General features: G+C 35.1%; 1 protein-coding gene across 1 annotated transcript; it reads left to right on the top strand.

The window, feature by feature from the left end:
* On the top strand, positions 1,349–14,913 carry LOC109844521 (shaggy-related protein kinase eta-like). The gene is made up of 12 exons (XM_020413586.1): positions 1,349–1,497; positions 2,173–2,259; positions 2,358–2,417; positions 2,812–3,084; positions 3,171–3,245; positions 3,332–3,388; positions 6,158–6,298; positions 6,421–6,471; positions 6,550–6,645; positions 9,799–9,882; positions 10,707–10,808; positions 14,374–14,913. Exons 1-12 carry the CDS (start codon positions 1,369–1,371, stop codon positions 14,467–14,469), a joined length of 1,251 nt encoding a protein of 416 aa, XP_020269175.1. The 5' UTR covers positions 1,349–1,368; the 3' UTR covers positions 14,470–14,913.

The raw sequence follows: 15,886 nt of genomic DNA, 5'->3' as shown, positions 1-15,886 counted from the left end.
CCCGTTCCCTCCTCTCCTTTTAGGGTCTGTTTGTTTGCTCAAAAAAAAAAAAAAAAAAAAAAAAAAAAAACCCCCCGTCTGTTTGTTTGCTCAAAAAAAAAAAAAAAAAAAAAAGAGAAAACACCCGCCATCTCACATTTCAAGAAATCCCCCATGTACCACATATGTTTTTGGTTTCAAGGGTTTTCCATTTCTTCAGTTTGGTTCGTTTTGAAATTTAGAGAAATGAAATGCCACGTAGGATGCCACATCACATTTTTAAGAAATGTGTTTTCACAACAAAAACCTCTGAAAACACTTGTGGCAGCACTAGCGGTATCACTTGCACAGCCTCCCGAAACTGAACTACTAGTCACAGTAAGGACGCATCAACTCTGCGTACCCATATATAATATGGATATTGAAGAGGAAGATGACGGAAATATTAACGCCAATGAGATGAATTCAACTCAAATTGGGTCTGAGTCCCGAGATTGGCGTTTTCCCATCATTGACTACGTCCAGTCCCTTTTTTTTGTTCAAACAAACACAAGAAATAGAAAACACATGCACTGTTACTATTGCGGTTTTTTTGTCTCTTTATGTGACTTGGCGGTTTCAAAGGGTGATTTCTTTGCGAAATAAACAAAAAAATGAAATGTGGGAAAACTCTTGAAATGTCATGATATCAAATGAAATGTGACATTTTTATTTCTTGTTTTTTTCGGAAAACAACCAAACAGCCCCTTAGGGGATGTTTGGTTGGTTGAAAAACTAAGAAAATAAAATCAAAATATCTGACACACCAATGTGAATGTTTTTTATTTCTTTTTCTTGCATTTGGTTGAGAGAGGAAAAAAAAGAGATGCTATGCATGTGAGACTCACTCACTAGTAAGATAATAGTGCTAGGGGTCCCAAATTAAAAAAATCCATTTCTCTTAAAAAATCATGAAATAAGTTTGAAAACATGAAAACCTTGCTATTTGGCACTCCAACCAGATGTGGGTCCCACCCCCTACTGTGGCACGCGAGATGGGCTGCGCACCCATCTTACATGCAAATAACATTTTCGAACATGAAAATAACTTCCACAACCTATTTCCCATAATAAAATAACCTCTCAAATTTAGGTTTCTAGTAAATAAAACAAACAGCCGTTAACTCCCTTCCAAACCAAGCTTAAAGCTAACTAGAGTACAATACAAGATGCCAAACAGGGCCTAGAACTGGGGTCCCTTCGTTCCTTCAAATCCATTCGGATCAAGTTAAAAAAAAAGTTGAAACACCACCGAGGTTTGCTTCTATTTACGTCCTCTACCCTTCTGCCAAAATCGCCGTGAATAAATCAGGTAGTGGGTATTTTGGGAAAGGGAGAGAATAGTTTCACATGGCTTCGTTGCCGATGGGGCCTCCTCTTCTTCGGCCTCATCATCATCAACATCATCAGGAGAAGAATGAGAATGAGATTCTCGTGAAGAATCTAGATCCTTGCCGGCCTGAGATGGCCGAAGACAAGGTATCTTCCGTCGGTTCGTTGCTCGGTTCTCTTCTGCATTCTCAAATCTCGGTTTTGAATTTTCTCATTTTTTGAATATTTTTCCAGCATTTTTGAGGGATTCGTGGTTTTGTTCTCCTGGTTTTCGTTTTGGATGTCATCAGCTGTCCTTTTTATTCCATCGACCGGTTCGGTGTTTTCTAGATTTCTTTTTTGAGGACATGAGCTGATTTTCTCCTGGCTTTGATTTTGGATGCTAGAAGGGGACAAATCCGGAAAATTTGGATGATCCGGTTTAGTTTATGCTGCGTTAAGTCTCCTTTGAAAAATTTGCCAAAATTTTATGGTTTTCTCGAGTTTTTCACCCGTGTTGAGTGTTGTGAGGATTTTTTTTTTGTGTGGAAGAAATTAGGCTTGTTTGCTCATGATAGTAATTTTTGATTTAGCAAGACGACAGATCTGTAAATTTTGAATGATTTGGTTGAGTCTTGTTTGGATATGCTCGTTTAATCTTGTCAGACTCCTGCTTTTATGGTTTTGATATGTAATTTAGATTCATTTTACTCGCATTTTTTTTAAATATAGACATCGATTTTGGAGTTGATTTGTTATATTGGTGCTTCCTCCTCCTCCTCCTTTTTTTTATTCTCCATTTTCAGCTATTTTCTTATGATTTTGAGGGTGAAATAAATACAGGTGACATCTGTTATGGAAGGGAACGATCCAGTCACAGGTCACATTATCTCCACTACAATTGGAGGAAAGAATGGTGAACCAAAACAAGTAAGAAATAACGAATCAATTCCGTAAATAGATCTGTAACAAGCGTGTTTGATTCATCGTATAATTTCAAATCTTGATTGGGAAAAATTGTTTTGTAGACCATTAGTTACATGGCGGAGCGCATTGTTGGAACTGGCTCGTTCGGAATCGTATTTCAGGTATGATTCAAAGGGGAAAATATTGGTTGTTCCCTAGAAGTTTTATGCAATTTTGTTAGGAGTATAAATTATATGTCTCAACCCTCGTCATATCTTTGGTGTTGTGATGTACTAGAAGAGGCCGTTAATATAGTATCAGAGCAATCCAGTTCAAATCCCGTGGATCACATATTTAAAGTGGATTAAAAAAAACAGCTAGTGAGCTAGGTTAAAGCAGAAGTAAAAGTGAAAATATACCATACCAGTACCTGGTCTAGGTTTTGGTGAAAAAGGGCTCAACCCGTGGGTTAAGTATAAAATTATATTTCTCAATCTGAATTATGATTTCGGAGTTGTGGTTTACTGAAAGAGACTAAATGTTCTCTCTATGGTACGTTGTTTCTTTTCTATACAGGCCAAATGTTTGGAAACAGGGGAGACCGTGGCAATAAAGAAAGTATTACAGGATAGACGGTACAAGAACCGAGAGCTGCAACTTATGCGGTCGATGGATCATCCTAATGTCATCTCTTTGAAGCACTGCTTCTTCTCCACTACAAGCAGAGATGAGCTTTTCCTCAACTTAGTTATGGAGTATGTTCCTGAAACCGTGTATCGCGTTTTAAAGCATTACAGCAATGCTAATCAAAGAATGCCGCTTATCTATGTGAAGCTTTACATGTATCAGGTCTGTTTGTTTTCTTTATGTATTTGAATATATATAAGTTTTTTGTTATTGGGCATAGGGGTAATTGTCTTCTTGTCTTGGTGCAGATATTTAGGGGGTTAGCATATATTCATTCTGTTCCGGGTGTTTGTCATAGAGATGTTAAACCACAAAACCTCCTGGTAAGCTGTTTGCGACTCATATCACGCTCGAGTTTTTTTTACTGTCAGCTTTTTGTTTGGTATAATCATCACTGGTTATTGTGCAGGTTGATCCTCTTACCCACCAAGTTAAGCTTTGTGATTTTGGAAGCGCTAAAGTTTTGGTATGCCTTGCACATTTCAGTTTTTCTGTTTATTATGTATTTCATTTCTAACTCTATGACAACTCTATGATTGCAATCAATTTTGGCAAGTTATACGTGCTTTCGAGTCCACTGTTTTATATAGATAGATGACTGACCTATGTTATCTCTCTTTCAGCTACACTGTCATTGTAATGAGTCTGTGACACAGAGTTTTAGCTTTTCAGCTCTTGGAACAATTGTTCTCCACATGATGCGATGTTCTAGTTGTTGTTTTAAGTGAAATTTCTGAATACAAATTTTAAATCTGAACTCTGCCATTGGTCCCCCACTTTAAAGTAGAAAATAATTTCAGCCATTTATCTTTTATTTCTGCTTGATATGGTCATAGATGCTAGAGCTATTTTCAAGACCAAATACATACAGAATAGCAAAAGGAAAAGATCACATCAAACTACATGTGACATAGCTGTTAGGCATGGCGGGCTAGTTGCCTAGGCACCATAGCTACTGGCTTTCTATCTATATGGAAACAACTTACCAGTGCATAAACAAGCTCATATTCGTTTGCCTGGTCCTTGCTGATAGTCAGTTTCATAGATGTGTCTTACCTAATTGGATCTGGCTACATAAAACCTTCTTTTCACTTAGTTGTTCTTGATATCCTGCAGTGTTCATTTTGTACTTTTTAGGTAATGTGTGCAACATCTTACATCTAGGTTTACCTCTAGTTATCCTCGCTCAGTTGACTACCTACAATTTTTCATTTTAGCTAGAACATGAGCAAAATTGACTGGCGTGATGCCGCGACATTAGTTTAAAAAGTCACAATAAATATTGTTTTAAGGATTTGGTTTAAACATACATTGTACACGTAACCACTTAGAAAATAATATAGTAAATTACATCAAAATATAGCAACTTATAATGCAAACCAACCGTTGAAATAAAGTGTGAGTTTAAAAATTCCATTAAATATTTTAGGTCTAAGATTGATTGTGAAATTGGATGGATTCAAATATAAATGAGAGCTGAACTTTGGCTTGTAGACAACTAATCCTTTTTGGAAGTGAGTCAATACATAGATAAATACAGGTAAAACATTGAGTTTAATATTAAGTTTCTGCAGCGTTTTTAAGTGTAGGAGTGACTGGAGGAGGATGGGTTTTTTGGAAAAAAAAGAAAAAAAAAAGGGAAAAAAGAGGGTGTGTTTAAAAATAAACGGGAGTAAAACTTTGGATTCATAGGCAAGCTTTTTTTTCTCCCCGTAGGTGTGCAAAAGACTTCTTGGAAGTGGGTGGGCTCAAAAATAAATTGGGGTGGAACTTTGTATTTAGAGGCAAAATAACCGCTAGTAAAACTTTGGAAGCAACTTGGTAGGTCCAAAAAAATTAGTGGGCATAAAGCATTGGGTTTTTATGCAAAAACCCAACTGTTTTGGAAGTGGATGGGTGTAACAATAAATGGGAGTAAAATATTGAGTTTATAGGTAAAAACAAAAAACTTATAAAATTTTGGGCATGACGAGAATCAAAGTGATTTTGGAAGTGGGTGGGTTCAAAAATAAATAGGGATAAAAATTTGGATTCATATTTTGGCAGTGAGCGAGTTTAAAATAAAAATTGATTGGCTTTATACTCAAAAACTCTTTGGAAGTAGATGGACTAAAGTATAAATCGGGATGGAACTTTTTGGTTTATGGGTAAAAAGTCAGAGTAAAATTTTTGAAGTTGGTAGGTTTGGAAATTAATAGGGGAAAGATTTTTGTTCTATAGGGGGATTTTTTTGGGGAATAGGTGGCTTTTGGGAATAGGTGGCTTAAAGTAAATGGAAGTAAAACTGTGGATTTATAAGTAAAAAAAATTACAAATTTTTTTCGAACCATGGGTGTGTTTGACAAACCTTAAAATTGAGCCAGGACTGAATCTGGCCCAGTTTCGGGTTTGGTTTTGATTGGCAAAATTCGGGCCAGTTTTTCCTAAGCCAAAAAAGGGGTCTCAAACTGTTATTTTTTTAATCCTCTCCTTCTTTTGGATTAAAAAAGAACCAGTTTACCTCAAAAACTGGGTTAGGATCAATCCCAAATCTGTTTTGAGGAGTTCGCTAACAGGCCCATAGGATTGAATGCGGTATCAATTGTATACCACTGGAGAGTTCTACCACTGCAACACCTTGTCCTCTTTGCCATATATTGCTATATATTATAGCTAGTTACTAGTAGGGATGAGCTGTAGCTAGCGCGTTTCATCCCCATTAACTTTTTAGTATACAGCTAATATAGCTAATGGGAATGAACTGTAGCTAAGCAGTGTTCAACCCCGTTCACTTTTGTATTTAGTATAACAAATTAACTATAGAATTGGCTAAATACAATGTTTCATTAATCATAGGGAACTGAATTGATGTTTTAGTCACCAAGGATCCACAGCGGTGAGATCTTTTGGTGGTTTTGGGAAATGTCTAATTTTTTACTGAACTGTAAACTCTCTGGTTCTGTTTATATTTTAGGATGATCATGCTTATTTTCTAGGTTGGGCCACTTTCTTGTATTACTCAGAATGTCTTTAATTCAATATTTTATTTGATCAACATACATGTTCTTAATTTTTTCTTTTGATTTGTGTCTGAAAATTCTTCAAGCACAAAATGCACCATTTCACAAACATCAAGAATCTGGAGCTTTAATCTACCCCAAGTATTAGCGTTGAGTAATATTTCTCAGCAAGAGTAATATTTCTCAGCAATGTTGCAAATGGTTTTCTTATTCGATAATTGATTTGCCTTTTTCAGGTTAAGGGTGAAGCCAACATATCATACATCTGCTCTCGTTATTACCGTGCTCCAGAACTAATATTTGGTGCAACAGAATACACAACATCTATTGACATTTGGTCTGCAGGATGTGTTCTTGCTGAACTACTACTTGGCCAGGTTACTCTTTGGTCATCTTAAACTCAGTTTTCTTGTTCTAAATATACAGATGATATACATTAATATAACCTCGAATCATTTTTGGCTTTCTTTGTACTGAACTTCTTTTGCAATTTGAGCAGCCTTTGTTTCCCGGTGAAAGTGCAGTTGACCAGTTAGTAGAGATAATCAAGGTATTGTATAGGTGGCATATGGTAATTTAAGTCTTATATTGCATGGAAATCCTTTTAGTTAACTCTTTTCTATTACAGGTACTTGGTACTCCAACTCGGGAGGAGATACGGTGCATGAATCCAAATTATACAGAGTTTAGATTTCCCCAGATAAAAGCTCATCCATGGCACAAGGTAGGTGTTGAATTCCCATGATTCTTAGTTTTCTTATATTGCAAGTAATGTATATATATATATATATATATATGAGAAATTTGGTACCAAGTTTCTTCATTGAACTTGGTAGTGAGGTGGCCAAATCTCACCCCTACATCATGCCTTGAAAATAGAGCCTCAATCACTATTTACCTACTCCATAAAAGAGGCTCCATCTTCGAGGTATGATATAGGGGTGATATTTGGCCACATCACTACCAAGTTCAATGAAAAAACTTGGTACCAAGTTTCTCCATATTTCTGTCTATATATATATATATATGGGAGAAGTGTTTCTAAGGTGACACCTTAGATAGTCATCTAAGGACGCGGCCTAAAATCACATGATTGAGCTACATTGTGGATAATCCGCTCCATTGAACTTGATCTACATATTCTAAAACCCCAACACACCAAGTTTGGGGTGAACCCGTCGTCGTTTGACCCTTCATACATTCATATCAATTTTAACGGTTTCGAATGAATAGAACTTTTAACATGGTTTGACGGAGGGTCAATCGACGATGGGTTCACCCCAAACTTGGTGTGTTGGGGTTTTAGAATATATAGATCAAGTTCAACAGAGCGGATTATCCATATGCTTCTACATGTATTATACATCTGTTGCTATAGAAATATATGTTTTTAGGCAACTATTATGTTATGTGGTAGACAGCTATTTAAATAAAGGATGACTTGTTGATTATATCTCAGAAATCCTTTGCTGACCTAAGGTACCAATTGCATGATAAGGGCCTTAAGAACTTCTATACTGTAATTGCTCCCTACTTGAATGCTTTGACAATGAGTATCATTAGTTGCTTGACAGGTGACATGACATCAATTATCGCAACAAAAATTAAATTAACCTTTGCATGCCTTCTTGTGGCATTTCTATTTGGATTATATATCAAAATTTGCACAATTTTCGGGTAATTTTAGAATTTGATGTATTGCCGAGGCATGATCGTGGCAAAAATGCAATATCGTATCACCATGCATTTTGCTGACCCTATGTATTTCAGAAGGATATGCAAATAAATCTCAAATAAACTCCTTGTGATACATACTTGCGAATGATAAAACAAGCTTAAATTTTATAAACCCTGCACTTGACCATTGAGATCCAACCATTCTGAATTCCGAATATCTGAAAAGCAATGATAGCCAGATTCATGGTTTACGGACTTCAGGGAGGCCAGTCTAGCATTGGAAATCAATTGAGGGAAGGGAGAAAGAGTCTCCCTCTTACATATGTGGCGGCAAATGTTCCCCACATCTCATGCCTATGCTGACATGCCACATCTCTGGAGCTTGAAAGTGCTAACCTCAATCTACATCATTAGAAAGCAAGCTTTTTTGCATAATGACAAGTTAAACCCTTTTATATGACATTATGTAAGCTGAAAAATATGGATGGAAGGATTTGGTGCATAAGTACTGACAGTGCTGATATATATCTCTGAGTCTATACGGCCTAAATACTTCAAACGGGCTTTTGTTTCTAAGAGCATCTCCAACCATAAAACTCAAAATGGTGTAGTTTTTACACCAAGTTGGTGTAGTTCTTACACCAAATTACTATTCCATCTCCAACCCATTACACCAAATGTTACACCAAAAAGAATATTCCTTTTATTATTCTTATCTTTTAACATTTTTTGAAATTTAAAATATTTAACAAATTATATAATTATATAATTATATAATACATATAATTAATTATAATAATATATTTTATGAATAAAATAAAAATATAAAAATTAAATGCTAAATCAAATTAAAATATTACTTTCATAACTTCAACTAAAGATTACATTTAACATCACAAAAGAAAACATCTTCGTCCTTCTGATGATGATTTCCCAGAATACTGAAATGTTGTTTTAGTTTATGTTCAATGTTCTATTTTCCTTTAATTTTAATGTATTGCAATTAGTGTTAATTTTCAATGTTGTTCTAGTTTATGTTCAATGTTCTATTTGGTTCTAGTATTATGAAATTTTAAGTGTTTGGATTAAACTATCTATTTTTTCCATTGTTGAATTTTATTTTAATAATTATTTTATAATCTAATTTTATTCTAATAGTTCATATCAAAATAATAAAAAAAAAATAAAAGCTACCATGAAATATTTTGATCATGAATAAAAAGAGAAACATTAAAAACCAACAAAATAATAAACTCCATGGCCTAAAAAAAACAAAAAAAAAAATATCACTGCGCCAAAGCTACAGTGCTGCGCCAAATCTGGCGCAGCACTGTAGCTCTCCCCCAAAATGGCGCTGGGGATGCCGTTCGGTTGGAGGATGAACATGGTTATTTTTTGCGTCAATTTGAGGGGAAAGCGTTCGGTTGGAGATGCTCTAAGGCTTTAAACTGTCACATGGTGCCTGTCGCAGACTCGCATACTAGATATGGTGGAGATACCTTAAATTTACAAGCCAACCTATCTTGCATTCTAGTAGGAGTAACAAAGAATTTTCTTGTATAATCCTGCTTATGAAAAGCTTAAAGAACAATTCAATGTCAACAAAGTTTTGCTTTGCGCTTCTGTTATGTGTGTCCTGTAAGGAAGTTATGACATATCATGTAAAATTTCTTTGGAATTTCTAATAGGGCTTAAGACTAGTTGTTTCTAGTTAAGTTAATGGTGCCGCCAGTTGATGTATGGGTCAGTGGTTATGTTGCGTGGGTACTTTCTATCATGAAGCTGTACCTGTATGTGACGCTCCTTTGCGCTCGATTTGTGCAATTCATGTTTTAATGTAAAGCACTCGTCATACACTTCTTGGACATATATCCTACACTTCACATCCACTTTTGAAACATGGCTAAGGGCTGGTTGTGTTTCAGTCCATATTCAGTTAAAAACTACGATTGCAAAGGTTCTTTTGCATATCTATGTTAGAACTATGCTTTCACTCTGTGTTTCAGCCGTGTCCCCAAATCCTCCTCTTTACAAATTTGCCGTGTGACGTAGATCACTGTAAACTCATAGTTTAATATGGCATTGTAGCTTGATTGTTTCTGAATGATTTGTCCAGTTTGGCTACACGAGCATGAGCAATGATGATAGACGTAGTCTATGGTGCTTTAGCAGAAATTTTATACTTGTTTCTTTGGTTCAGATTTTCCACAAAAGAATGCCTCCAGAAGCAATAGATCTTGCATCTCGGCTGCTACAATATTCTCCGAGTCTTCGTTGCACTGCAGTAAGTCCTATCATTTATGTAGTTTACTTGCGTACTAGCACATAATCAATTTGAATTTTTTTGGGGGAAATGGCTGTAGCCTATAATCAATTTGAGTTACCAAGGCTGTCCTAACATCAGGATATCCCAAATGATGAGTCAAATGAGGTTGGGTGTAGTTTCATTTCGTTGGCAGCTATTTTTGTTACTATTTCTACTCTCTCAACAAGCGTGTGAAGCTCCTTTGACAATTTACCGATAATTGTTAGACCTCTAATGCCCCAAATGATGATGCGTACAGCGTGGACTAGTATTTCAATTCCTTTCCTAGTTGTTTCATTTACAATTTTCCATATATTTGTTTGACTTATATATTCATATATTATTATTATTATCCTGCTTTCAATATGTTGCTTTTGTCTTTTGTGATTACATATTTTTTCTCATGTTTTCTTTCAATCTGGTGGCTTAGTTTCGTCTGTGATGCATTATACTTTGTTGTAGTTGTCAAATTAGAAACAGTGATATTAGCTTGCTTTGTGGACCAATAAACCTAAAATAGTTTATTCTCCTATTAATTCAACATACATGAGATTGACCCTTGATGTTATTGGTTAGTTAAAAACCCATCTAATTGACAAAATCTCTCTCCTTTCAGTCCTGAGCAAACCAGGTAACTCTTTTTTTTAATCAACTTTAAGCTTGAGTTGGTTAATGGTCAAATCCACTTATGGCAAACCCAATAACTTACTGGAAAGTGGAAACATTGGTCAATTTGCTTAAAACTGGTTCATTACTGTTATTTGTAAGAGTATTCTCAGTCATTTTTATTTTTCTAATGGCAGCTTGAAGCCTGTGCGCATTCCTTCTTTGACGAGCTGCGAGAACCCAATGCACGGTTGCCAACTGGTCGCCCACTCCCTCCCCTCTTTAACTTTAAACAGGAGGTAGGTCGTGGTCCTTGTCATCTGTCTATGCTGTACGTTTCTGTTATAGCAGATATAGCAGATAATTTGACTGAGTATATATTTATCATATCATTACAATCTATATTCTATTTCTGTTCAATTTTTTTGTTGCCTTGATAAAGGAGTCGCGTATTCATATTGAATCTTGGGTCTTGTTCCTTTAAAATGAAAGGAGAGCAATTGTAGCCCAACACACTTGTCCAACTGGCAGTAGAAAACAGAATATAATCAGTGATTAGTTTAGAGTTGATATTACTACACTACAAAGTAAATTATTTGTTTTAACTGTAACTAGTCAAGTAATTATTATTTTTAACATGTAGTTGAAGGACTTATTATCTCTGCCTATTGACATCTATCTTGTCTTGTCAATTGTGGGCAAATGGGTTACACCCACATAATGTAGGCCAATTGGCTGGGTAAAGAGCCTATCTTCTTGCATACTTTATTTAGGTTAATGTGGTCAGAAGAAACTGTTCCGTAAATTTCTACCTGTTTTTCCAATGTGGCCTGTCTGATGCCCTTGTTAGCCCGAATAAACACTTGGAATTGAATGGATAGATGTGAGATGCTACGAACAAATCTCCATCTTGACTCATATATAATTCAGTCTCAAGTCGAATCTAGTACAAATGGCTAATAGAGATAAGGTCTTGACTTACCATTTCGCAGACGAATAGAGCCACACCGGAGGCAAATGTGATTTGTATGTGCACCCAAAGGAACTTGAATCCATGTTTGGACCAAGTTACACTAGGTAATATGTGCATTATGTTATCCACAGCCATAACTTAAGTTGCATGAGTACGGGTATGGGTATAGGCATGGGTACTGGTATGGGACATGAAAAATTTGTAAAAGGTAGGGTACGGGAACATGGCTATAAATATGTTTGTTATGTATATTTATGTATTAAAATTAATCATTTGCATAGAATCAATATTGTTTTCTCATTTGTACAAGATCAATAAAGAGAAATAGATGTGAAAGTGTGTAGAATATACATCCAGGAATTGTACGAGGAGTGTTTTAAATTAAAACATGTAGTATATAATTGGGTATACACTTTAAAAAACATAGGCAAATATTTAAGAAGTGTGCAAGAAGTTTGTGTACGAGTATGGGTACATGTCGAGTACGAGTACGACTTTGAAATAGATGTACCTAACATAAGTCCATAACCTATACAACAATCTCGGAAAAATTGAGCATCCAAGGACAAATCAAACCATGTACTCTGATACTAGTTCATTGAATTGCAAAGGCCCATGAACGATGAACTATGCTAATCCACTTGGATCCAATTTGACTCAAAATGTTTTAAGGAGTAACCTTATCAATTTTGAATTTAATCATTCTTATCCATTAATCCATCTAATTGCTCTTCCAATGCGGGACTAAGTTTCATCACATGCTTTTGCTAGAGCGAACCCATACTTGAACTCAACGGATGTGAACCTAAGTTTCCCGGACACTTCATCTAGAATGCCATATCTGTGTCCGACATTTTTCGTATCCATGTCTTTCCGTATCCATGTCTATGTTGGACACTCATTAACACTTCTTGAATGTATGCATATATTTATTCAGACGTTTACTCAATTATAAAAACATGTTTTAGATTAAAACACTTGTAATACACTTAGTGGACATGTATTTTACACTTCAACTCGGACTTCTGCAACTTGTTAGACTGGGGTCGGGTTCGTTTCAACTCATACACAGTTCATAAGTATGATTTTAATGGATTATTTGGGTTTCTAGTTCAAAAAGAGCACTTTTTTCATAACCTATTCAATAAAAGAACATAATAATGTTGTAGGAATTTTAGTTCGCATAACACGTGAATGCAAAAACAATATTGATCTCATATAAAATTACTAATTTCGATGTGTATGTATAGTCGTGTTTGTGTATCTTATCATTTACAAATTTGCCATGTCCCATATCCGCACCCTTGTCCATGTCTGGACCCGCAACCATGTCCATGCAACCTCGATGTGAACACTCCAGACACTACATATTAGGCAATTTAGTTGACCTTCATTTCCTTGTTTTCAGACATGATATAGATGACATCCACCTATACAAAGAAAGTATGAAATTTGAGATATTAGACATATTCCAAAGTTACAGGGATGAAGTTTCATCAAATCATCGATATTAACATATGAAGAAGTGGGGGTAGACAAAAAGTCAAGGAAAGTGGAAAACAAATAGAATGATGGAGTAGAATGAAAATTTGAAATTAAATACAATAACTAAAGTGTCATTACACTCCTTTTTTCATCTCTCTTTCCCCCGTACTTCACCTCTTTCCTTAGATGGTAGTATTGGGATATTTCCTATAAAAAATGTCATTACACCATCCACTTCATTTCTCTCCCCCACTACTTAACTTCTTTCTTTAGATGGTAGTGTTAGTATACTCCTATAAAAAAAATCGGAACTACTTTTTAAATTATAAATAAGTTTAAAGTATATACTAATATTGAAAGATTGAAGTGAGAGCAGACAAAAGATTGAATGAAAGTGGAGTTACGGACAACGAATAGAATGGTGGTTGGGGGTGGGGGGTAAAAATGTAATTTGAGATTACACATAATAGTGTGCCATTTTGCCCTTGTTTCAGACCCCCTCTTCCCTTGAGTAGAAGTTAGTGCTAGTAAACTTGTTATAAAAAATCTTACCTAATAAGTTCTAATAATGAACAAGTTTATGTTTGAAGATCTTTATAATAATTACTTAAGCACACCTCTTTATCTTGACCATATTTATAGTATTTTTAGTGATTTACTGACAATGTAAATGGAATTGATAAAAAGTTACTAAAGAGTAAATTTATATAAACATATCATTTATCATTATAAACTAGCTAACTAATTTGATACACGCAATGATTTTCGAATTTGAGTTGCATTCTACATGATCCACATATCGGTTCATTGCAAATTTTTTTTCTTCAAAAATTTCCCCTTTTCTTCTAAATTACTTTATCCAATTATATTATACTGAATAAGTAAAATCCTCATAAAATTCTATTATGATCATTTGTTGATTTAATTACTAAAAATTTTAGGATACATTTTCTACATTGAACTCTGTAACAAAATTACATGATTAAATCATCGTAAGTTACTAACATGTATGATATAAAATTAATTGTATTAAGAATTTATTACTTTTGCATGTGCATTGAACGGGCCAAATTGCCAATATGCTAGTATTAACATAAAAGTAATGTATTGAACTGAACTCTATACAAAAATGAAATCATTTAATCATCATAAAGTTACTAACGTGTAATTGTATTAAGAATTTAATATTCCAAATACCCGATATGCTAGTATTACCATAAGAGGAATATATTTTATCCTCAGAATGTCGCCTTTTCAATTTGCTTTCTTCACATTAAAGTTCTGCAGAAGCGAACTGAACTTTTGACTCGTTAACCAACTTTTATTGGTTTGGTTTGGTTGCTGTATTTGGCTTTATGTTGCTCAATTCCTCTTCAACTTTTGTATTTCGACATTTCTTCATTCAGTTATCTGGAGCTTCACCAGAGCTTATCAACAAACTCATACCCGAACATGTGAGGCGTCAGCCTGGTTTCAACCTCCTTATCCCAGCCGGGACTTGATGGCTCTGACCGGTTTCTACTCTAATTTGTACAACACTGAGATAGGAAGAAGCTAGGGAGAAGCCCTTGAGGATAAATTTTATGCGCATAAGAACTTGAAAGCAAATCACGAAAGAAAGACGGGGTGCCAGTATTTTCAGTGGTGGTCAATCTCCCAGCCTGTGTATATTTTCTGACCATTTTGTATCATCAGTAGAATTAGAATGTTCCCAGGTGTACGACGATATTGAACGGTGTATTATTTTGTGATGTGAAGTAGGTTTTATGTAATATTCATTATATGGAAGACGGAAGATTTCTCCTCTGGTTCTCTCTCTTTGTTTGAGCCGACGATGTTGCAGTTGTATTAGTGCCCCTTGTAGTCTGAAGTTGAATTGCATGAAAAGCTGTTTTTACATGTAAATGTTACTTAACCCAGAGGAAGATGTATTTCTATTTCTATTCTGTTTGTCTCCTGTTTGCTGACCCAGTCTGTCAATAATTGATATTGTGCTGTTACGAAGCATTCGTCTTTTCTGTATTATTAGGGCCTGTTTTTTTCATCAATTTTATGGAATAGGAATGGTATTTGGACCTGACAATGGTGTTTTCGTAATTAATGGATTCCAAATGTCAATTTTATGGAATAGGAATGGTATTTGGACCTGACAATGGTGTTTTCGTAATTAATGGATTCCAAATGAATCCTAATCCTGAGTTTGGTTCAAATTGGACCTGACAATGGTGTTTTCGTAATTAATGGATTCCAAATGAATCCTAATCCTGAGTTTGGTTCAAATATTTTTTTTATAGAATTGTTAATCTATAAAGTGGCTTAAACAGTGTATATTTCAGGAAATCCAAATCCAGTCCATTTGCTAGGAATTGGGTGGAATTTCTGACACTTCTCTCCTCTTTTTTATTCTGATTCCTAATCCTATTCCTAATCATTTGGGTGAAACAAACATAGAATACAAAATAAATGAGATTCCATAAAACTAAAACTTGTCTATAAATTTTTTATGGATTAGATTGGAATCCATAAATAAAATAGGATTCATAATCCTATTCCTACCTTCTATTGAACCAAACAGGCCCTTATACTATTCATGAATTCATTGATAGGAGGCCATCCAAATACAATGGACCAGAATATTTGTATTAATATACTTCCTCCACAAAGGTTAAGTTATGGTTAAGGCTTTAAGCCAGTTTATGCGCAGACTGCATCGCTAGCTGTGGTTGGTTGACTTTTTCCTTAACGCTGCAGTTCCCGGTGCTTATAATCTACTTGTTTCTGACACGTACTTTGAATTATGTGAGCTATTGCTCAACGTGTTGACCGCCAGCTTCTCTGTTTGTAATAGATTGTTCTGAATGATCACTCAAGAATTACTAACTCGAATCTTGCTTAAATTAAATGTAATGAACGACTATT

This window comes from Asparagus officinalis, chromosome 6 (assembly GCF_001876935.1).
Source record: "Asparagus officinalis chromosome 6, Aspof.V1, whole genome shotgun sequence".
Classification (NCBI taxonomy): Eukaryota; Viridiplantae; Streptophyta; class Magnoliopsida; order Asparagales; family Asparagaceae; genus Asparagus; species Asparagus officinalis.
Note: the sequence above shows the minus strand (reverse complement) of the source record. Positions and strands in the feature narration are given on the sequence as shown.

What these genes read in the sequence shown, in the direction of transcription:
- LOC109844521 (XM_020413586.1), top strand. Translation starts at nt 1,369, where the DNA reads ATGGCTTCGTTGCCGATGGGGCCTCCTCTTCTTCGGCCTCATCATCAT. An exon ending in CGAGTCTTCGTTGCACTGCA is followed by an intron (nt 9,883 to 10,706) that starts GTAAGTCCTATC and finishes TTCTAATGGCAG; the next exon opens with CTTGAAGCCTGTGCGCATTC. An exon ending in TCTTTAACTTTAAACAGGAG is followed by an intron (nt 10,809 to 14,373) that starts GTAGGTCGTGGT and finishes TTCTTCATTCAG; the next exon opens with TTATCTGGAGCTTCACCAGA.